Source organism: Musca vetustissima, unplaced genomic scaffold (assembly GCF_032173495.1).
Source record: "Musca vetustissima isolate MV318-11 ecotype Yass unplaced genomic scaffold, APGP_CSIRO_Mvet_v1 utg319727, whole genome shotgun sequence".
NCBI classification, from domain to species: Eukaryota; Metazoa; Arthropoda; class Insecta; order Diptera; family Muscidae; genus Musca; species Musca vetustissima.
In genome coordinates, this window is record NW_026880670.1 from 7,775 (window position 1) to 32,164 (window position 24,390).

At 32.2% G+C, this 24,390-nt stretch overlaps 2 protein-coding genes across 3 annotated transcripts; both read right to left on the reverse strand.

Moving 5' to 3' along the window:
• Positions 1–457: 457 nt before the first annotated feature.
• LOC133326427 (uncharacterized) lies at positions 458–18,368 on the reverse strand. Its single transcript, XM_061535078.1, has 2 exons — positions 18,271–18,368; positions 458–855 (listed from the first exon to the last, which is right to left on the reverse strand). The coding sequence occupies exons 1-2, from the start codon at positions 18,362–18,364 to the stop codon at positions 458–460; spliced, it is 492 nt and encodes a 163-aa protein (XP_061391062.1). The 5' UTR covers positions 18,365–18,368.
• Positions 14,132–15,329, reverse strand: LOC133326428 (uncharacterized). Of its 2 annotated transcripts, none has more exons than XM_061535080.1 (5): positions 15,266–15,329; positions 14,855–14,940; positions 14,552–14,784; positions 14,319–14,472; positions 14,132–14,247 (listed from the first exon to the last, which is right to left on the reverse strand). In XM_061535080.1, exons 2-5 carry the CDS (start codon positions 14,934–14,936, stop codon positions 14,132–14,134), a joined length of 585 nt encoding a protein of 194 aa, XP_061391064.1. In that variant the 5' UTR covers positions 14,937–14,940; positions 15,266–15,329. The 2 variants fall into 2 exon arrangements, with proteins under 2 accessions (XP_061391064.1, XP_061391063.1); XM_061535079.1 differs by having other exon boundaries at positions 15,206–15,286.
• Positions 18,369–24,390: the final 6,022 nt, after the last annotated feature.

The following is a 24,390-nucleotide window of genomic DNA, read 5'->3' on the forward strand; positions in this document are numbered from 1 at the left end:
CACAATACGTGGATTTTTTAAGGAATATTTTTAGGGACCCACACAATACGTGGATCTTTTAAATGACATTTTTTCAAAGGCCATCCTCAAACTCCATGATAATTTTAAATAAAAACAATTATATTTTTAAAATTTTTGTTTATTTTTATTGCAAAACTTAATCGAAATATATATTTATGTGAAAATAATAATGAAATATATTCAAAACTTAAATTATCAATAACAATATTGTTGTAGTTATTATTAGTTGTTCTATAAAATATATCATAATTACTAAAAGAAAAAGGAAGCAGTTACACAGAAAGAGACAGTTTTTACACAGAAAGATATAAGGCACACAGAAAATTGATAGTCGAAATTTAAAGGAAAAGAAAATAAAACAGAAATAGAAGAAGCAGTAGCTGAAAAATTATTACACCAGATCTTTAAAACAGATCTCAATTGACCCGCTCGCCAATTAATTTCTTCTTAATACTGCAGCTACGGCTACACTCAGGGCAGTCACGCTCAATACCGTCCACTTGGAATTGCCGCCCATCAACGATGGACTGCCATTACAGCCATCTGTATCACAAGCACAAATTGTCTGCAAATAGCCTTCATTGTCCGCGCTGAAACAACTGATACCCTCCTGTTGTGCCCGATCACGTTTCCAGCCACATTCACGAATAATACGCTGCTCGCCGGTCACTTCGATTTTCAGCACAGTTTTACGACAGAACGCTGTGGCATTGTGTGGACCCTCACATTCTTTCAGGAATTGATCATCGAGCGCGTTGCCGGGCGTACTCAAACGCAAGGTGATGCAATCTTCACGATTGTGCGAATTGCATTGATGGCAGCGGATGGCCTCAACTGTAACGAAAAGAGAAGAAATTCATAAATAAACGATTTTCATAAAAAAAATATTTTTAAGGGTCTCTATAAGGCAGAGACTTGATAAAGGTTTTTTTCAAAAGTCTCTTTGGCTTTTACAAGGCGTGGATTTTTTAAAGAATATTTTTAAGGGTCTTCACAAGGCGTGGATTTTTTAAAGAATATTTTTTAGGCGTCTCAACAAGGCGTGGATTTTTTAAAGAATATTTTTTAGGCGTCTCAACAAGGCGTGGATTTTTTAAAGAATATTTTTTAGGCGTCTCAACAAGGCGTGGATTTTTTAAAGAATATTTTTTAGGCGTCTCAACAAGGCGTGGATTTTTTAAAGAATATTTTTTAGGCGTCTCAACAAGGCGTAAATTATTTAAAGAATATTTTTTCCAGGGTCTCAACAAGGCGTGGTTTTCTTAAAGAATATTTGTTCAAGGATCTCAAAAAGGTGAGGATTTTTTAAAGAAAATTTTTCAGGGTCTAACTTAGGGATGGATTTTTTAAAGAATATTTTTTCAGGGGTCTATAGAAAGCGTGGATTTTTTAAAGAATATTTTCAGGGTCTAACTTAGAGATGGATTTTTTAAAGAATACTTTCAGGGTCTAACTTAGAGATGGATTTTTTAAAGAATATTTTCAGGGTCTAACTTAGAGATGGATTTTTTAAAGAATATTTTTTCAGGGGACTATAGAAAGCGTGGATTTTTTAAAGAATATTTTTCAGTGTCTAACTTAGGAATGGATTTTTTAAAGAATTTTTTTTTAGGGGTCTATAGAAAGCGTGGATTTTTAAAGAATATTTTTTAGGTGTCTATAGAAGGCGTGGATTTTTTAAAGATTTTTTCATTGACCTATAGAAGGCGTAGATTTATTAAAGAATATATTTAGGAGTCTCTACAAGGTGTGGATTTGTTGAAGAATATTTTTAGTGGTCTTCACAAGGCGTGGATTTTTTAACGACTATTTTTAAGGGTCTTCACAAGGCGTGGATTTCTTAAGGACTATTTTTAAGGGTCTTCACAAGGCGTCGGTTTTTTAAAGAATATTTTTTCAGGGGTCTATAGAAGGCGTGGATTTTTTAAAGAATATTTTTTCAGGGGTCTATAGAAGGCGTGGATTTTTTAAAGAATATTTTTTCAGGGGTCTATAGAAGGCGTGAATTTCTTCAAGAATATTTTTTAGGGGTCTATAGAATGCGTGGATTTTTTAAAGAATATTTTTTAGGGGTCTATAAAAGGCGTGGATTTTTTAAAGAATATTTTTAGGGGTCTATAGAAGACGTGGATTTTTTAAAGAATAGTTTTTTAGGAGTCTCAACAAGGCGTGGATTTTTTAAAGAATATTTTTTAGGGGTCTATAGAAGGCGTGGATTTTTTAAAGAATATTTTTTAGGGATCTATAGAAGGCGTGGAGTTTTAAAGAATATTTTTTAGGGGTCTATAGAAGGCGTGGATTTTTTAAAGAATATTTTTAGGCGTCTCAACAAGGCGTGGATTTTTTAAAGAATATTTTTTAGGGGTCTATAGAAGGCGTGGATTTTTTAAAGAATATTTTTTAGGGGTCTATAGAAGGCGTGGATTTTTTAAAGAATATTTTTAGGCGTCTCAACAAGGCGTGGATTTTTTAAAGAATATTTTTAGGCGTCTCAACAAGGCGTGGATTTTTTAAAGAATATTTTTTAGGGGTCTATAGAAGGCGTGGATTTTTTAAAGAATATTTTTAGGCGTCTCAACAAGGCGTGGATTTTTTAAAGAATATTTTTTTAGGCGTCTCAACAAGGCGTGGATTTTTTAAAGAATATTTTTAGGCGTCTCAACAAGGCGTGGATTTTTTAAAGAATATTTTTAGGCGTCTCAACAAGGCTTTAATTTTTAAAGAATATTTTTTAGGGGTCTCAACAAGGCGTGGATTTTTAAAGAATATTTTTTAGTGGTCTCAACAAGTCGTGGATTTTTTTTAAAGAATAGTTTTTTAGGGGTCTCAACACGGCGTGGATTTCTTAAAGAATATTTTTTCAGGGTCTAACTTATGGATGGATTTTTTTTAAGAATATTTGTTCAAGGATCTCAAAAAGGTGAGGATTTTTAAAGAATATTTGTTCAAGGATCTCAAAAAGGTGAGGATTTTTAAAGAATATCTTTTTCAGGGTCTAACTTAGGGATGGATTTTTTAAAGAATATCTTTTTCAGGGTCTAACTTAGGGATGGATTTTTTAAAGAATATTTATTCATGGGTCTAGGAGAGGCGAGGACTTTTAAAAGAATATTTTTTCAAGGGTCTCAAAAGGACTATTTTAAAGGCTCATCACAAGGCGTGGATTTTTTAAGGATTATTTTTAGATGTCTTTACAAGGCGTGGATTTTTTAAAGAATAATTTTTCAGGGGTCTTCACAAGGCGTGGATTTCTTAAGGACTATTTTTAAGGGTATTCACAAGGCGTGGATTTCTTAAGGACTATTTTTAAGGGTCTTCAGAAGGCGTGGATTTCTTAAGGACTATTTTTAAGGGTCTTCACAAGGCGTGGATTTCTTAAGGACTATTTTTAAGGGTCTTCACAAGGCGTGGATTTCTTAAGGACTATTTTTAAGGGTCTTCACAAGGCGTGGATTTCTTAAGGACTATTTTTAAGGGTCTTCACAAGGCGTGGATTTCTTAAGGACTATTTTTAAGGGTCTTCACAAGGCGTGGATTTCATAAGGACTATTTTTAAGGGTCTTCACAAGGCGTGCATTTCTTAAGGACTATTTTTAAGGGTCTTCACAAGGCGTGCATTTCTTAAGGACTATTTTTAAGGGTCTTCACAAGGCGTGGATTTCTTAAGGACTATTTTTAAGGGTCTTCACAAGGCGTGGATTTCTTAAGGACTGTTTTTAAGGGTCTTCACAAGGCGTGGATGCGTGAGTATTTTTTGAGGGCGTAGATTTTTAAAGAATATTTTTTGAGGGCGAAGATTTTTAAAGAATATTTTTTAAAGACCCATACAAGGCGTGGATTTTTAAAGAATATTTTTTAGAGACCCATACAAGGCGTGGATTTTTAAAGAATATTTTTTCAGAGACCCGTTGATTTTTTAAGGTCATTTGACCTTTATTGTTTGCTGGACTCCAATTGAACATCACATTATTTCCAGCACGTTTGTTCTTGTCCGCAATTACGCAATTTAAAAGAGAACATCATTTAAATGAAATGAGCTTCCTATGGGTGCTATGCATTATAATTGTACTTAATAAAATTTAAAAAAATCAATTAACATTGGAGGATAATCTGATGATATTTTTATATATGTAAATTAAAACTGTATTCATTAAGGATATTAAATTAATGTCAAAGAAATAAACAAAAAGAACAAAATTCCGCTTCCGAAAAAATATTCAAAATCCAAACTTATAAAAAACTAAAGCATACATTTATGAACCATTTCGAAAATAGAGAGGTTATTTTTAAAAAATCTCTGCCTTCCGATAATCTTTATTGCATTTTAAATGCCCTCAAAACTATTTGATGAATAATAATTACAACAACTTGCAATACAATGGTGATAAGCCACGAAATGTTTACTAAAAGCCTGTGAGTTTTAAAACAACAACACTCAATCACACACACAAATCCAAACACCATACCCCAGTTCCACATATTGGTCAAGTTCAAAGTTGTATTTTGAAAACTATTTCCTTACTCATCATCGAATGCCTTCAAATGCACAAACGACAGATATCACCCACCAAACACTTTCATAACCGGACACCCGACCGCCCTCTTCCCCTTACATACAACCCAACAATATGAGTGACGATTGCCAATGCAAAATAAAAACAACAACAACAATAAAAACTATTCGCATTCTGGCAGGCACTAGGAATATTTTTATTTGTCCATCGAATGTTTGGAATATAAACAAATTGGAAAAAAATAAAAAATGCAAAAATTATGCAAATATTGCCACTGCCATTTCTCTGCCACGGCTTTGTCTCTTTGCTGTTGTTGTTATTGGTTTGTTATTTGTTTGTTTATAATAATTTCCCATATCAATATTTAGTTTTCATTTATTAGTTAGTTTGGCCTGACAGTACGTACGACGCACGTACTTGCACAATGCAATGTGACTAAATAAATAAAACGGGGGAAGGGGTGTCAATGTGAAATAGAAAACAAGAAAATAGGTTCTGTTGTAGGAAATTGTGGTAGAATCTGCAATATAGGGGAATCACAGAAGAGTTATTCATGAATTAGATTATAAACATGTAAAAACTTCAGCCAGATCGAAATTTTTATACCCTTTGTCTAACATCGATCGAGACTTTTATATCATGATATATTTTTGGAAGGAAGATTTGACACCTAAAATGTCATATTCGAGAGAGTGAAGTTGAAAAATGTGTTCGCAATCTCCAACAGACCGAATATTGTGAGATGTCCCTATATGGGACCTATCCCGAAACATATGTCTATACAGGTCATATTTGGTGTGTAGGTTTCCTGCCGAATGATAATCTAAAATACTATAATATTTAGTCAATGTTGTTGGAAATCGTATCCAATCTTCCCAAAATATAGAAATTTGAAGGCTACCCTAAAAAGTGGACCAATATTGATAATTTATGTTAGGAAGATTTGCCACCTATAAAGAACCAAAATATTGGCAAATTCCCTTGAAACATGAGACATGGAATTTTTCTGGATACTTATGTATGGGGCTATGACAAAACGTGGACCATTATCAACATACAGAGGCGGACATAACTAAAATTCCTTAATTCGGCTTCTGCTGTCTTCGAAGCCCTCCTCTTCCTTCCTCAACACACTCTGTGGCACAGGGTATTATGTCTTTGTGCATATATTTATCGATCGATTTATGCATGTCCGTCCGACTTTCCGTCTGTCTGTCCATGTTAAATTGTAAACAACGTACAGGTCGAATTTATGATTCCAATTGGATGCAATTTGGCACAGCTCATTTATTTGGCCCAAGGACAAACCCTATTGAAATTGGGAAAAATCGGTTCAGATTTAGATATGGCTCCCATATATATTTTCGTTCGATATAAGGTAAATGGTGCACCAAAGTCCCATATATCTTTCGATTTGCACGAAATTTGGTATAGCGTACTCAATTAAGACTAGAATGATGTATGTTAAGTTTCTTGAAAATCAGTTCAGACTTAGAATGATGTGTGTTAAGTTTCGTGAAAATCGGCTCCGATTTAGGTATAGCTCCCATATATTTTCGTCCGATTTAATGTAACTGGTGCACCAAAGTCCCTATATATCTTCCGATTTGTTCGAAATTTGGAATGGCGTACTGAATTAAGTCTATAATGATGTCTGCCACGTTTTGTGAAAATCGGTTCAGATTTAGATATAGCTCCCATATATATTTTCCTCCAATTTTTTGTAAATAGTGCACCAAAATTACATTCAATTCGGTGGGAAAATGCTGCTAAAATCTTCATAATTCTGAAAAAGGAACACCACCGGTAGGGTCCTATACGTGACCATGAAACCCTATCAAAATTTATCTGCAAATATGTTTTTCAACCTCCAAGAGAGCCCAGAATGCAACTTCGTAGTAAAAACCAAATGACCAAATCGGCTTCAGATAATTTGGTGTCGATTAGAAATGTCTGTACGAATCTTCTGATACCTTTCGTACTAATAGAATCGTAATTTAAAAAACGTGTACATCTTTTGTTAACATCTTAACATTTTTTCTAGATTTGGGTAGTTTCCAAACGAAAAAAAAATCGATCGGAACAAAGTGAATGAACTATATTACTTTATATTAAAAATTCTTGTTGAAACTCTTTCAAAGGCATCTAAAATGTCTATGTGGTGCTGCACATGTTTTTTATACCCTTCACCACACTGTGGTACAGGGTATTATGTCTTTGTGCATATGTTTGTAACAGGCAAAAGGAAACGAGATAGACACATGGTTCCTTTTTAGAATATGCATAGAATCACTTTTTGAGTCGATTTATGCATGTCCGTCCGTCCGTCTGTCCGTCTGTCTGTCTGTCTGTCCATGTATTTTTGTGAACAAAGTACAGGTCGCATTTATGATCCGATTTGGGTGAAATTTGGCATAGGTTACTTATTTGGCCCAAGGACGAACCCTATAAAAATTGGGAAAAATCGGTCCAGATTTAGATATAGCTCCCATATATATTTTCGTCCGATTTTATGTAAATGGTGCACCAAAGTCTCTATATATCCTTCGATTTGCACGAAATTTTACATAGCGTACTGAATTGAGACTAGAATGATGTGTGCAAAGTTTCGTGACACTCGGTTCAGATTTAGATATAGCTCCCATATATATTTCCATCCGATTTTAGGTAATTGGTGCACCAAAGACCCTATATATCTTTCGATTTGCACGAAATTTGGCATAGCGTACTGAATTGCGTCTGTAATAATGTGTGTAAAGTTTCGTGAAAATTGGTTCAGATTTAGATATAGTCCCCATATATATTTTCGTCCGATTTTATGTAATTGGTGCACGAAAGTCGATTTGCTCGAATTTTGGTATAGGGTACTGAATTAAATCTAGAATGATGTTGCTAAGCTTCGTGAAAAGATCCATAGGCCGATTTACACAACGTACTGATGTAATATAAATTAGTCTCCGACAAGTTTCCCTGAAATCGGTTCAGATATATTCTACATATGTTAGGATACATATGTAGAATATACCCAAAGTGGTGAAGGGTATCATATAGTCGGCCCAGTCCGACTTTACTACTTTCCTTACTGGTTTTTCTTTTAAAATACCACTCCTGGATATTCAGCACTTTTGATTGAACTAATTCGTCATTCTAGTTCACTATTTTTTATTGTGGATTAACACAGTCAAATCTTTTTTCATTTAATAATCATTCCTTATTTCACCCATATCGGCCGCAATACTCTTTCATTATTCAGTCGTTCATAGTTCACTAGCTAGTTCATTACAATTATATATATATATATATATTTAATAATTTTTTAAATATAAAAGATAAAGGTTACACACCCAGATAATAAACTGAACTAAATAGACTGACCTAGTTCATAAATTCTTTTTGGTGAATAATTCAATTGAACTAGTTAATTCGTGAACTGAGCAACTCTACTGTATGCGTACCCATTAGTCATTACATTCTATTTGCAATATTTCATTGCAAATAGAATGTAATGACTAATATATTCATTATCTACACAATAGGGTACACAATAATAAGAAATAGAAGAATGTGAAAGAAGTATTTAGAATATTATAAAAAATTGAATAAATTTTAATATACTAGATAGCAGTGACTAAGACATTGGGCTAGGTCATTTCAATGTTAGATTGTTAATTGTTCAATTATTACAGATTTTTATCGGTTCTAATGTTGACATTATCATGTTTTAATTATGATAAAATTGTAAAATGTTCAAAATACTGAAAATGGGCGGGGCCGATATCAATACGTGGAGCCATATTTTTGCAACATTCCAAGAACCCGGAATTCTACTTGGGTGAGAAAATTCTGCCACTTGGATGAGAAAATGGTGATACAAAGAGGAAGATATCGATAAAACACCAGAAGATTATTTTCTAGAAGATCAAAAGAGTTTCCTCTATAAAACATCAATAGAGCAAACTATTTAACCTATAAGCTTTAAAGTCAAATAAAATATACGCTGCTTATGAATTTTTTAAAAATAGCGATATTTAAAAAAAAAAACTCATGGAAGGACTACCCTGCGCCTCGACCACAACGTCATAACAGTCACATTGTCAACTACAAATATTTATTTTACCCTTTATAAAGTATTAAACGGATTAGATTAGAATTGGTGCACAAACAAATATCTCAATGTGAAAAAAAAGTTTTAAATTAAGGTGACTAAAAATCTGGCAGCCCTGTATAAACTTGTGATTTATGGTAGGAGATTTTCATAACAACATTTCAGTTGAGTAGTGTTATTTTTATTTTATGATCTCTCAATATCGCCTGACAACCGTAATCTTTACTAGCGACCGATTTAGTGATATTTTATGATTATGATATGTCTATTTTAAAAGGTTGTATACAACTATAAAGTTAGGTAATGCAATCAAAACGGTTCATGGAGATTGAAAACAAAACCAAATTTCTATATATAAAATAGTCGTAAAAGATCTTGTATTCGGTCGAAATATATAACAAATTCGTATATTATATGAATAGTGATTAAAATGTGTTGTTAATGTCAAGATTTCTGCATTTTATGAATGCAATTCATAAAACGTTAAATGTTAGTATATTGTCAAAGAGAGAGGAAAAAAATTACTTTGGGGTGTGTGCGGGGTTTCCATGGACCAGAACCTCTTGTAGTTTTAATTTTCCTATTTTGATTTAATTTGTTTTCTTTCCTCGTTTCTTCCTATTTACTCACATGCCCATGTTCTGCCTCATTAGAACTATCATATACAATGTTAACCATTCGTTCGCTTGTTCGTATCGACACTTTGATATATTGTATTTAACATTTATATCGAAATAATTTGGAAAATACTAATGCGAATTTTGTAACACCAATTCATAAGTCGTTAAGGGTGAAATAAAAAACAATGGAATGCGAAAATAATAACAATCGAGTGAGTGGAAAGTAGGCAGTCGTTAACAACAAAAACCATAGTCATATAAACGGTTGCAAAAATAACAAACACCAAGTAAGGTGAGAGACGGAGAACGATACCAAAACTAAACACAGCCGAACACGAAATGGTGGTTGTGGTGTTTTATTTTCTTCTTGGGAGGAATACATTTGTTTTTATCAAAAGAGAGAGTGAGAGGAACAATGAGCGCAAGTAGTGGTAAAGCAGAGCGGAGTAGGAAAATAGTCGTGATATTAAAGAAATGTTTACATTTTTTGGAAAAAAATAATGGCTTTCTCATGATTTTAAGAATGTTTACTTGTATTCAAAGCGAAGTACACGTACAATATGAGACAAATTAACTATGAATTAAATTATGTAAATATTAATTAAATTTTTAATAATGAAGATTAGTCAATTGTTATTAGTGATCAAGTGGATCAAGAATTTAATGTTACAAAATTCTGTCTCATCCCCCTATATTCATACTGTACTAGCTTTTTATTGCATATAAATAATTATATTATTTCACACCGCAACAGATCGCTCTATAATAAAATGTATCACAGCCAAGTCTTATAAACAACTACTGCAACTGTTACAAAATATTCTACTTGTTATAAAAATGATAATTGCAAATTTATAAAGACTGTTACGGTTTGCTTTAAGCTGTCATTGTAAATAAATCACGGCCACCCATTGTAAAGACAATTTAAAGTGAAAACTAACCAGACAGTTGCAATCATAAACAGTTTTTATTACAATGTTCAGTATTAAAGTACGTGATATACAAGTCACACTGAAATATTTTATTTATTTGTCGTTTTTTTTTTTAGAAGATAAGGATTTCAATGAAGAAATTTAATACAACTTCTTAGTATCACCAGATACTATCTGTGGCTTACATTAGAAGTCTTATAGAACATTTGTAAAAAATAAGTATTTAAAAAATGGTCATATGGGAAAGCAATAAAAATCGGGCCGAACAAATGCCACTGTAACTCACGAAAGAAAATTATGCACATTTTGTCCTGACCATTTATAGTGATTTCAACAGACACTCCGGCATAGCAAAATCGACATAGAATTTTTTTCTGATTTGACAAAGTCCCGCACAGTATATAATTTGGAATCTCTGGTGAATATTTCAAGATGTTGCAAAGGGGATGACAAACCGTGGTACAGGGTATTATGCCATTGTGCAAAAGGCAAAAGGAAACGAGATAGATACATGGTTCCCTTTGAGAATATGCATATAATCTCTTTCTGAGTCGATTTATGCATGTCTGTCCGACCGTCCATGTATTTTATTGAGCAATGTATAGGTCGCATTTATGATCCGATTTATATCAAAATTTGGTACAGCTCATTTATTTGGCCCAAGGACGAATCCTATTGATATTGGTGAAAATCGGTTCAGATTTATATATAGTTCCATATATATTTTCATACAATTTTATGTAAATTGTGCACAAAAGTCCTTATATATATTTCGAAGTGCACGAAATTTAGCATAGCGGATGAATTGAGTCTGGAATGATGTGTGTTAAGTTTCGTAAAATACGGTTCAGATTTAGCTATAGCTCCCATATATATTTTCGACCGATTTCATGTAATTGGTGTTCCAAAGCTCCTATATTTCTTTCGATTTGCACGAAATTTGACATAGCATACTGAAGTATGCCTAGAATGATGTGTGCTAAGTTTCGTGAAAATCAGTTCAGATTTACATATAACTCCCATATATATTTTCGTCCGATTTAATGTAAATGGTGCACCAAATTAAGTCGGGAATAATATGTGCTAAGTTTCATAAAAATCGGTTCACATTTATTTACAGTTCCCATATATATTTTCGTCCGATTTTATGTAAATGGTGCACCAAAGTCCCTATATATATATATAAGTTTAGTAAAAATCGGTTCAGATTTACATATACCTCCGATATTTATGTATATGATGCACAAAAATACAAATACCAAATAATAAACGGGTGTCTTATTGAGATACAATTTTTAACAGTGCGACATACCGAATAGTGTATGTCAAGTTGGCTTTAAAGGAACGTTGTTGTTTTTTGTAATTAAAGAAAAGTCCTTATTTTTGATGGCGGGCATGATAACTCCTCACTGGAACATCGGAATCCGAAAATTCCAACGGTGTTAGAAAGAGTACATGTCTGCCTCTCGTATAAACTAGGATTATTGACTTCGCTCCAAAATTAACAAAATGGCGGACCTTTGAAAAAATATTTTTGGAAAATAAGGAAGATCAGCACCGATTGGTTTTATCCTAGTTCATACGAGAGCTATACACTCCCACAGAAACGTTGCAAAATTTGGAACCGATTGGATTATTAGTTTTTGAGTTATCGTGCCCGCCATTCGCAAAAAAATGTTTAGAGAAAAACGCGTTTTAAGTTTGAGAAGCCCTACAGCCGTCACTTGATGCTGACACAATAAATCGGCTATATCTTCAAGAGTTCTTGAGATTTTCACTTGAAATTTTGTAGAGACATTCTTTAATCAGTGTAGATTCGAATTATATCAACAAAAATTTTGACCCCGAGAATGGGGGGTCCCCTTAAATTGATTTACATAAATATATCCCATTGTACTAGAACGACTCTAAATCTGCCGAATGAAATTAAATTTAGCATAGGTTGTAGAATGATTCATGTTAGTCGTTTCACATATAGCTAAAGATCACATATTTAACTTCATTGAATTTCCTGTCAATGATCCCTCGAAATGGCGACATCTGACAGTTATCAGTTAAATATGCCCAAAGTGGTGAAGAGTAAAATATAGTCGGCCCAGTTCGACTTTACTACTTTCCTTACTAATTTTAATAGGTGTATCGGCCTTCAATAGAAAACTTATTCAGATCTCAAATTTTTATGGCTTTAGACATTCTGTAAGAATTTAATCAACAACATCAAATATTCTCAATGTCATGTGAAAAATTAGCATCTGTCTTCCATTACCCTTTATATAGTAATAGTGATAATTACATATTAAATTAATAAATACGGACAGTTTAGTCATGACAACATTACTATTTAACTATTGTATATAGTGTGAAAATTATTATGTATCGTAAATGGCATTGTGAAAACTGGCTAAAGACCACTAATTAAATATTGTTTTTTTTATTAAAACTTTGTCTACAAATAATATTAATTAGCAGCTACAAACTAACGCACGCATACACACCTAGATAGATAGATACAACATGTCCAGCATTCTATCGTGAAATGTAAATTAAATAAATTTTATATTATGATACCAGCTGTAATTAACATCAGGTTCGTGATGAAAATAGACAAAATTGAAAAAATCAAATATTACTAATTAGTTATATTTAGTTAAGGGTGAGTGGCAAGTCTGAATGGTGAGGGTGTTCAGACTACAAAAAAAAAACAGGTGTTGCCAAAAAAAAACGGCAGCCAACACCCAAAATGCGTGTTTTACAAATCCAATTTTGCAAATTATGGCATTTTCAAATAATGTTTTTCGAATAACTTAATTTAATTCCTCTAGGTGTTCCATCATCACAGCTCAGATTCCGATTCTAGTCATATGGAATTACGCTACACTTGCATTGAATGGGCAGTAATTTCTACCATTCAAATTTGATTCTCGAGTGTGTGTTATAATCTCCATTGTAATTTAACACTATCGAACAATGTCGATTGTGGTTTGAATTGTTTGTCTCTAATTCATCCGACATTTAGTCCGACATTTCGTCAAGTTTTTTTATTATTATTTGAGATGCCACTAATGGCGTTATTTGTGATTGCATTATCGAACAGAATGGAAACCAAATTTGGGGCTTGATACGAATTTCAAACTACCACTGAGGTATATACAACGACCTTATCGGTTCTTGGTAGTGCCGGCATGGTTAATATATCAAAAGATTTTAATTTGATTTATATTGATTGTGACAAAAAAATAAAGCACTTCAGATAAGGCATCTATGAGTATTATAAATTAGTCGTATTATAGATTTCGAAATATATATATTTTCGAAAGAGCTTCCAAGAAGACGACTTTCACAAATATTCTGTAGGACTTGATTAATCCCAATAACACGTATTAATAGCATTAAGTTCGGACGTACCGAAATTTGTAACCTCTCGACCATGGAATATTTATATAGGCTTTATAAAAAAAAGATATTTTTGAGAGGTACTTAAACCTATTTACAGAAGGAACCCAGTAAAAAATTGGATCATCCAACGATTAATCGTAGGACGCTCCTTTTCGAGCAATGGAGTACTCCTTAAATCTCCGACTCTCTTGCATTTTATACTCTTTTTTAACATTGCATGTCCTAGGAGGCGAGCACTCCTTTTGAGCTCCCATTGGATGACAGACGGAGTACTCGTTTTCATCTCGGAAAGGAGGACAAAGGGAGTAATCTTTGTTATCTCCTGAAAAAGCATATAGGGAGTACTCCTTTTGATCTCGGAAAGGAGAATCAAGGGAGTAATCTTTGTTATCTCCTGAAAGAGTAAAAGAAAGTAAAGAAGTAAAAGAAAAGAGTAAAATAAAGAATATATATTTTATCATTTATTTTTAACGAAAAAAAAACAAATAATTCATTTTTGTACTATAATTTCTTATAATTAAAAAAACATATTAAATACTTTATTTATTTAGATTTTAGGCTGTAGGTTTGCCGGTAAAATGTTGCCTTACATTTGCGAAAGGCCAACTTAAAAGATTTTTCAAATTCAGGATAAGTTTCGTAGGTGTCTCTGAGTGATTCTGCAAAAATAAAGGAAAAATAAACATCATGTACATATTATTTAAAACACGTTATAAAATCAAGCTATTACCGAAATAAAAAAAGTTAAACAACCGATATTTGTTTATGGCTGTCTTATTTTTAGCTCCATCCCAATTTACCCGAAGCAAAATATTGTCACCAATCATTGCATGTAACGCCTTTTCTATTTTGTCTTTGCCAAATTTTAGTTTCATATATGATATCTGAAAATAATTAAAGATAAATATAATTAGCTTTTAGTACCAAATTCACTTAAATTATGCATTAAAAACTCTGGCTTACCACTTCTGATTCAGGCTCGTTATTAACTAATTGTTCTGCCGAATTTAATTCCTCTAGTGAATTTATTGGAAAAATTTTGAGATCCTTGCTAGTTGGGCGTATGTGTTTAACGATCTGTTCTAACAAAATTGTCTGTTTACACATAATTTTCTTTAAAGCTTCGACTTCAGTTTGAAGGAGATCAATTTTGTTTTCCAATTTTTTATTGGTGTTTTTTGTTTCATTGTTTGTTTCTAGAAATGAACATAAAATCAAATAATTACTATGATAAAAAATATAAAAAGAGCTATGAGTTAACATTACCTGCGACATTATTCGGTGTGCTTTGTACAGTTTCATCCGTAAAAACTGATTGAGTTTGGAATATGTTCGCATTAAAATTCATGGTTCTTAAGGTAGAAAAATAGTTTGAAATATAGTTTAAATATTAGTATTTACTAAATTTGACAGTGGTGTAGAATAGGAATAAATACAAAATATTCCCCATCAGGTACGCAAAATATCTTGCAATATATGTCACGCATGTTAATTTTCTCTCGGTGGATATTTAGTGTTTTCGCCTTACAAATTCCTAATTTGAGAAATTTTCAATTTCTTTTTTTACAAGCCGTCTAAGATGACGTTTAGAAACAAAATTATCACACATTATTTTACCAATTGATTTTTTTAATTACACTTTTTTAATTTTTTTAATTACACTTTATTTACACTTACAACACGTGTTTCACTTCAGACGGACACAAGAAAACTGAGCAAATGGACGGACAACCATAAAGAAATAATCGAACATGACGAAAGCAACAGTTAAACAACAGTTACATCAAACAAAAAAAAACATGCCAAAAATGCTTTGATGCATCCCTTATTGATCCATTTGGAGCATAAGGCGAGACATCAATTTTTTTCCAACTTCGTGGAATTTTTTGGCAAAACAAAATTCATACATTGCTCGCTTATTACTCCAAATGGATGAAGAAATCATTACTCCTCTATTGCTCGGTTGAGGATTACTCCAAATATTTTTTACTGGGAACGTCACTTCGATTAGACAACACCGTGGGAGGCCTTTTTTTCATCTCCAACATGGGCTATACATTCACAATGCCATAAATAAATCGGGATCTTTATACTACAATTTGATGGAGATAATTTTTGTACTTTATAACATCCTTGTAAAACGACATTTAGTGGGAAAATCTAGTACAAACTCGGAAAAGGATAGGGTTTAACCCCAAAATGAGTTTTCATATTTTTATGGTTTTTGACGTTTAGGCTGATTTTCGAATTGTAGTCTATTCTGAGACTTATGGTGTAGAACATTCTGACCTGATATAACCCCGTTTTAAATGAGTTTTCAATCATTTCTGGAAAAGGTGGCCACCGAAAAGACCTCTGCAGACAGTCGGCTGAGGGATTGCATATAGTAAAAAAATATATTACATCTTTACAAGGCGTAGATTTTTGAAAGAATTGTTTTCCAAGGCTTAGCTTACATCTTTACAAGAATTGTTTTCCAATTTTTTTTCCAAGGCGTAGATTTTTTAAAGAATTGTTTTCCAAGGCTTAGATTACATCTTTACAAGGCGCAGATTTTTTAAAGAATTGTTTTCTAAGGCTTAGATTACATCTTTACAAGGCGCAGATTTTTTAAAGAATTGTTTTCCATTTTTTTTCTAAGGCGTAGATTTTTTTAAAGAATTGTTTTCCAATTTTTTTCCAAGGCTCTACAAGGCGTAGCTTTTTAAAGAATTGTTTTCCAATTTTTTTCCAAGGCTCTACAAGGCGTAGATTTTTTAAAGAATTTTTCCCAAACTCTGCAAGCGTAGATTTTTTAAAGTATTCTTCCCAAACTCTACAAGCGTAAATTGTTTTAATATTTTTTTAAAAATGTACGCCTTGGCTAGACCCTGAAAAAATATTCTTTTAAAAATCTACGCCTCGGCTAGACCCTGAAAAATATTCTTTTAAAAATGTACGCCTTGTTTAGACCCTGAAAAAATATTCTTTTAAAAATCTACGCCTTGTTTAGACCCTGAAAAAATATTCTTTTAAAAATCTACGCCTTGGCTAGCCCCTGAAAAAATATTATTTTAAAAATCTACGTCTTGTTTAGACCCTGAAAAAATAATCTTTTAAAAATCTACGCCTTGTTTAGACCCTGAAAAAATATTTTTTTTAAAATCTACGCCTTGTTTAGACCCTGAAAAAATATTATTTTAAAAATCGACGCCTTGTTTAGACCCTGAAAAAATATTCTATTAAAAATCGACGCCTTGTTTAGACCCTGAAAAAATATTCTATTAAAAATCTACACCTTGGCTAGACCCTGAAAAAAATATTCTTTAAAAAATCCAAGCCTTGGATGATAGACCTTGAAAAATATTCTTTAAAAAATCCACGCCTTGGCTGATAGACCCTGAAGAATATTCTTTAAAAAACCCATGTTTTGGTAAGACCCTGAAAAAATATTCTTTTAAAAATCTACGCCTTGGCTAGACCCTGAAAAAATATTCTTTTAAAAATCTACGCCTTGGCTAGAACCTGAAAAAATATTATTTTAAAAATCGACGCCTTGTTTAGACCCTGAAAAAATATTCTATTAAAAATCTACACCTTGTTTAGACCCTGAAAAAATATTTTTTTAAAAATCTACGCCTTGTTTAGACCCTGAAAAAATATTTTTTTAAAAATCTACGCTTTGTCTGGACAAGAAGAATTTTTTTCCTAAACTCTACAAGGCATAACAAGTTTAAAGATTTTTTTCCAAAGATTTTTTAACGATTTTTTCCAAGACTCTATGCCCTACCCAACATATTATAAGCACTGTCAACTCTAAATATTTATGTATCTCCTTTTAAGTTATTATAGGGATTAGATTTAAATCGGCATGTGATCAAACATCTCCATGTTCTAAATTTAGGTGGCAAAAATCCAGATAACTTGTTAAAAATATAAATGAGACACCATACCAGTAGTGATTTATGATTAAAGTTTCTTTTGATAAAATGTCACTTATTTACCTTTAGGTAATTAGTGTTATTATTTTATGGAGCCTCAATAGCGCCTGACGCCGGTAATCTTACCGTGTGACAAACTGTGAAGCTACTATATGTTTATCACATGTCTATTAATTAAAATTAAATATACAAATACAAAGTTGGTTTAATTTTATCTCATTTAAGAGGGATACAATTTAATCTGAAAAAAATTCAAGAGATGTGGAAACAAAACAGCCACTATTTTAGAAATGACAATAGAATTTTTAACTTCAATCTGCAAGGGGTCCATGAAAGGTAAGGCGAAGATATTCTATGAGGAAGACCTCAAGGTCTTAAGTTTTATAAAATACATTTGAAACGATGGAATCATCGCTTTTCATATATATCTAAATACCGATCAATACCCTTAGTGTCTTTGGAAAAATCCTCTCGAAAACTCTGTTCTTTTTACATGGAAAACTTAAACTTGTTAAAAGCAATAAAATATTGGCATAGCCCATAAGTACTTTCAATTGATTTATTATCTAAGATTTTAAATAAGAAAAATAATATTTTTTATTCTTCTTGATAAACAGCACAGTCTTACCAGTTAATTGCAATAAAATTCCCCCTTATATTTATTAACCTATATATTCTACTTTTTTCATCTATAAACAATAACATTTTAAAATAATTACATTTTTTATTTATTTAATATTTTTTTACTTTATTTATATTTACCTGATAAGCATTGAGATGTAATAACAGCCACTATCACAGCGAAATACAGCATCATTTTGTTGGTGTTTAGTGTGGATGTAGTTGTGGCAGCCATAATTAATATGCAGTTGAATTTTATTTTAATTTGTTATCTTAAATATCTTAAATATATATAACAGCAAACTAAATTCTATTGCGTTTATCACAATTTTTTTTATTTTATTTATTTATTTTTTTTGTTTTTTGTTTTTTTTTTTTTTTTGTGTGGACGTTGATGATCACTTCAAGTTGTCAAAATACCAATGTCCAAATGTTTACATTACGATTATGATGGATATGTATGTATGGAAATACTGTAAATAAAACGGAAATGAAAAAATGTTAAATATTATTTTGAACAGCGGTTGAACAATAAAAAATTTAAAATTTGTAACTTCATTAATGTAATGAGAATATAAATGCAAGTAAAAATATAATTTTAAATTTAAAACCTATAGGCCTCAAGACCTTTCAGCTGAGAGCATAAAAATAGTATAGAAAACATCAAGGTCCTATTGAAGAATTTATTGAAAATTTCAGCGTCTTATTGACGACCTTAAGGTCTTATAACAGGCCAATATGTCATATTGAAAACCCTTTAAAGACCCTCAGAGCCTTTTATAATCTCAAGGTCTTTTAAATCAAAATCAAAAATATCAATATTTTATTGAAAACCTCATGATTTTAATAAAGGAAGACTCTAGGTTTCATGGAAGACTTCAATGTTTTAAAGAAAGATTAATGGCTTTATTTCTGAGTCTTATTGCAGACATCAAGATATTATTAAAGGTCTATAGAAGACCACATTAAAGAAGGAAGACCTTAAAATCCTAATGTTTTATAAAAAAGACATCAGAATTTTAGAGAAGAGCTCACTGCTTAATTGAAGACCTTTAGATTTGATGAAAGGCGTCAATGTTTTATTGAAGACTTCAGGGTCTCAATGATATATAATATTGAACAGATATATAAAATTTAACATCTAAACATTTTGTGAAATTCCTCAACTTCTTATGAAATACCTCAGAGCCTTATATACACTTATAGTCATCTATAAGTCTTCAGAGTCATAAAGTATGAGATTCAAGCTAGGTCCTCCGTGAGGCTCTGAACTCTTCTTTAAAAAAATGCTAATGTTTTATAAAATACCACAGGATTTTTAAGAAGAGCTCAGACTTAATTGAATACCTCTATGTTTTATTGAAGACTTCAGGGTCTCACTGAAAATCATAAGGTCTTATAAAATACTGCTACATCATATGTTCCCCAATGTCTTCTGAAATATTCCAGAGCCTTATATAAACTCAAGGTCTTCAATATGTTCTCAGAGTCTTAAAGTATAGAAGACTTCAATCTTTTCTAGAAGACCTCATTAAAGAAGTGTTCAGAGCCTCAAGAAGGATGTAAAAATCCTAATGTTTTATAAAAAAGAACTCAGGATTTTAAAGAAGACCTCTGGGTTTGATAGAATGTGTGAATGTTTTATTGAAAAATTAAAGGTTTTACTGAAGACTTTAGGGTCTCAATGACGATCATAAGGTCTTATTAAATGCCGATATGTAATATTGAAAACCTTAACATTTTGTGGAATTCCTTAGAATTATATATCCCTCACGGTCTTATAGAAGTCCTCAGAGTTTTAAAGTATAATAGAAGACATTAAAATCTAAGAGAAGATCTCATAATCCTATAGAGGAGTTCAGGGTCTCAAAGAGGAGCAGAAAATAGTTATGTTTTATAGAATATTTTAGTGTTAAAGAGAATAGCTCAATACATTTTAGAAGGCCATTTAGGTTTGATGAAAGACTTCACTGTTTTATTGAAAAATTAACGGGTCTGCGAAAGATTTCAGGGTCTGAAGATCTTATTAAATATATCTCTATAATATTGAATGTCTGAATATTGGGTGGAATTCCCCATTGTCTTATTAAAAATCGCAGAATCTTTAATATTGTCAAAATCTTAGAGACGTCTTTGGAGTTCTAAAATATAACATATAAGTTAAATTTCTCCGAAAAATAATGATAGAGATCGCAATATTTCAGATATATTTTTGGGAGGTACACTTTATATGCATATATGGTTTAAGGCTCTATCCGGATGTATCAAACATATCGGGAAAACGGGAGTAGCCTCCCCAGAACGGTATCTCAAATATTGGGTCATTCAAATGTGTTTGTGTTCGTTTAGTTCTCATTGGGTGGAAAATCGTCCTTTCAACAAGTAAAAAAGTGTCATTCGGTATTGCCTACGGAATTAAACACAGATTTTATTATTTTTATTGGGGGTACCAACATGTATGTAGCGATAATTTCCATTTTCGGAATTGATCCATTTGCAAATGTTGGATCAAATGGAACATTCAATTCGCTTCATATTGGATTAACAAATTTAAACATGTTGACACTGTGGGTGATGTACCAGAAGGAAGTGACCGAGAGGTCCCATCTTCGGATATTGTCTAGTAAAGGTAAATATATTACGATATGCCAATGAAATTGGATATTCCATTTGCTTCATACGAGATGCACAAGTTTTCCAAATGTTTACCATTTTATTGGGAAGGTACCAGAAGTAGTTGGTGGATAAGTCCCATCAAAGTTTTCAAAATGTTGACCATTTTGCCAACATGATCCAAATTTGGTAAAATTTTACCATGGAGTTTTGCGCATTTTCCAATCAAATGACATATAATTTGGCATTGGATGGCCGGATGACATGAAAGGTCCATACATCTGCATATCCCATATCATAACGCCTTATTTTCGATATTTTTAATATTTTAAACTCCAACCAAAGGTCACATGTTTTGACAATATCTCAATTACCAGCCTCCTTTTCGATAGTTTTAACGTTTGGGAAAATTCCGCTGACTCAATCCGAATTGGGCTTAATTAGAAAAGGTTATTCCTGGCTCTCGTAGATTGATAAAAGGTTTGTCCATTTTTTTCCGATTTTTAAAGTAGATCCTCGTTTTTTAATAACCCCCATAGAATTGTCCCGCTTAAGATTCGGTACGTTCCTAGCCTAGTTTTCAAAACTCTGGGTACTGATTATAAAGGATCCCGCTGGGATCCTCTTATTTTCCCCAGCTTTTTCTAAATTATCAAAGCAATTTGGGTATACATTTAAATTCGAAGAAGTCCAAATTTCCTGTAATTTGGGCCTCCGAAGTTCAGTAAGGGCCTTTAAACTTTGTTTATCTATTTAATATTGACTAAGGCCACTTGGATATAAGTTTAACGCAAATAAATAAAACAAAAAAAAACAATATTCAAACGTACTGGAGTCGGGAGACCTATATATTAGGAAGTATGGACTTATTCGATATGACCTGAACCACTTTAAATTGATACCCATGTTGCCCTAGATAATATTAAAAAGCAGACGAAATTACAAGGGTCTTATCGGAACGTTGAATGTCATATCTCCGGAAAAACGTTTTCCCCAAGGACTACTTATTGTAAAATAATCCACAACCGGGTATAAATCTAGAATTAAGTGAACCCCACCCATTCTCGATTTTAATTTTTCAAGATTTTCAATGGGCTGGTAAATCAATACCAATGCTTGTTAAGGTTTGTAACTTTGCACATATATATTTGAAGATTTAAAAGAGAAGAAAAATAATTTACAAAAAAATGTTTGTTATTTTGTTGTTGTTTTTTGTAATTAAAGAAAAGTCCTTATTTTTGATGGCGGGTATTGGAAAGAGTACATGTCTGGCTCTCGTATGAACTATTATTGACATCGCTCTAAAATTAACAAAATGGCGGCCCTTTGAAAAAATATTTTTGGAAAATCGCCGATTTTTTACCAAAAACCAAGTTAAAAAATAAGGAAGATCTTCACCGATTGGCTTTATCCTAGTTCATACGAGAGCTATACACTCCCAGAGAAACGTTGCAAAATTTGGAACCGACTGGATTATTAGTTTTTGAGTTATCGTGCCCGCCATTCGCAAAAAAATGTTTAGAGAAAAACGCGTTTAAAGTTTGAGAAGCCCTTCAGCCGTCACTTGATGCTGACACAATAAATCGGATATATCTTCAAGAGTTCTTGAGATTTTCACTTGAAATTTTGTAGAGACATTCTTTAATCAGTGTAGATTCGAATTATATCAACAAAAATTTAAGTTCAAGTTTGAGCCAGGGCTCTGAGGGTACTACACCAACGTCCAGTAAATTGGTATATAGTTTTCAGTGGCTCTTTGCAATCTTTTTCATTATAGACTTCCAAAATAAAATATCCTTGAAAGTTCGATATCGCAGCAGAAAAATATTTCTCAAAACTCAATACCATTTCTCTATGTATTTTCCACTTAATTTTAATTAATTCATTTAATTAAAATTTTTAATTTAATTACAACGAACACTCTTTGAAAATTTCACGCAATTTGAACAGATTTTTAACGCCTTCACAACTTTTTGAGATAATTACTCTAAACACATCTTTCTAAATAAAAAAAAACTCGAACCGCTATCACAATTTAAAACAATTATTGCAGCAAAATGTTTGACACGATAGGAATTTCTTAAACACACAAAAATAATAATTAACACAAATTAGATTAGCTTGACAGCTTTTGAAAATCTCAAACAACAAAATCAAAACAAGAAAAGAAAAAAATTAAACTGCCAGTAACTGCAGTTAAATGCAGTGAATACCAGTCCAAACAATACCAGCAGCAGTAACAGAACCACCGCCAGTCATCGTACTTTTTATGAATTTCAATTAAATAGCAGCCCACTCTTTATTCAATCCAATGGTCAGATAGACAGACGACCAGCCAGACTTTATTTTAAACGAAGACAATTTTCTTTAAATTATTTTCAAGAAATTACTTTTTGTTGTTGTTGGTTTTTATTTTCTTTCAACAGCACAAGAATGACACTCAAGTAAATAACGGTTTCTTCAATTTTTTTTATTAAAATTTAACGATTATCGTACACACGATCACGATGAAATTGCGCGCGTAACTAAAAGCGACTTGTCGGGCGAACGGTTCAGATGAATCTGAATTTTTGAAAATAGTATTTTTTTCAAATCGTAAAAAATTATGAAAAAAAAGAAATACTTAAAACACGAATGCAGGCAAGCGACGACGACGACCACGACAACTATAACAACAACAATGTAAACGCATTTAACCGAAGCAAATAACACGATCGCTTAACGGACGGGCTAGATGGTAGCTACCTAAATGTAAATGAGTGAAAACCCAAACATCAACAAACCGATCGAACCAGCAAACGATTATCACATAGAGAACCCCATTCTTGTTTGAAACGAAAAAAAGAAAGAGAGAGCGAGCGAGTGGGAGAGAGAGGGTGAAAGATTGAGTAGGCAGATAAGCCATGTAGACTTCAAACTTTAAGGAATTTAAATGCTAGACCCGCGATCAATCAATGCTAATCAATTAATATTTTGAGAGAGGAAGATCGATAAGAATGAGCGAGAGTGAGATTGAGAATGGGAATTCCATCTAGAAGAAGACAACAAAAAAATGTTGTTAGAGCTGTTGAACAAGAAAAACCACTAATCATGGAAAATGCTTACATACGAAAATGAGGCCCTACACTACTACATAGATATATAAATACATGTATATGCGGTATCCGAAATTTACTATGTAAATCAAAGTTGTAACATAGCCTAGTTTATAGTTGAAATTTCTCCCGATAAAATATGAAAAAAATTATTCTTTAATAAATCCACGCCTCAGTTGGCCCTGGAAAAATATTCTTTAATAAATCCACGCCTCAGTTGGCCCTTTAAAAATATTCTTTAATAAATCCTCGCCTTGTTTAGACCCTGAAAAACTATTCTTTAATAAATCCACGCCTTGTATAGACCTGGAAAAATATTCGTTAATAAATTCACGCCTCGTATAGACCCTGAAAAACTATTCTTTAATAAATTCACGCCTTGTATAGACCCTGAAAAACTATTTAATAAATCCACGCCTTGTATAGACCTGGAAAAATATTCTTTAATAAATCCACGCCTTGTATAGACCCTGGAAAACTATTTTTTTTAATAAATCCACGCCTTATTTAGACCCTGAGAAACTATTTTCTTAATAAATCCATTCCTCATTTC

What these genes read in the sequence shown, in the direction of transcription:
- LOC133326428 (XM_061535080.1), bottom strand. Translation starts at nt 14,936, where the DNA reads ATGAATTTTAATGCGAACATATTCCAAACTCAATCAGTTTTTACGGAT. An exon ending in CACACCGAATAATGTCGCAG is followed by an intron (nt 14,785 to 14,854) that starts GTAATGTTAACT and finishes GTTCATTTCTAG; the next exon opens with AAACAAACAATGAAACAAAA. An exon ending in ACGAGCCTGAATCAGAAGTG is followed by an intron (nt 14,473 to 14,551) that starts GTAAGCCAGAGT and finishes AATTATTTTCAG; the next exon opens with ATATCATATATGAAACTAAA.
- LOC133326427 (XM_061535078.1), bottom strand. Translation starts at nt 18,364, where the DNA reads ATGGCTGCCACAACTACATCCACACTAAACACCAACAAAATGATGCTG. An exon ending in TACATCTCAATGCTTATCAG is followed by an intron (nt 856 to 18,270) that starts GTAAATATAAAT and finishes TTTTCGTTACAG; the next exon opens with TTGAGGCCATCCGCTGCCAT.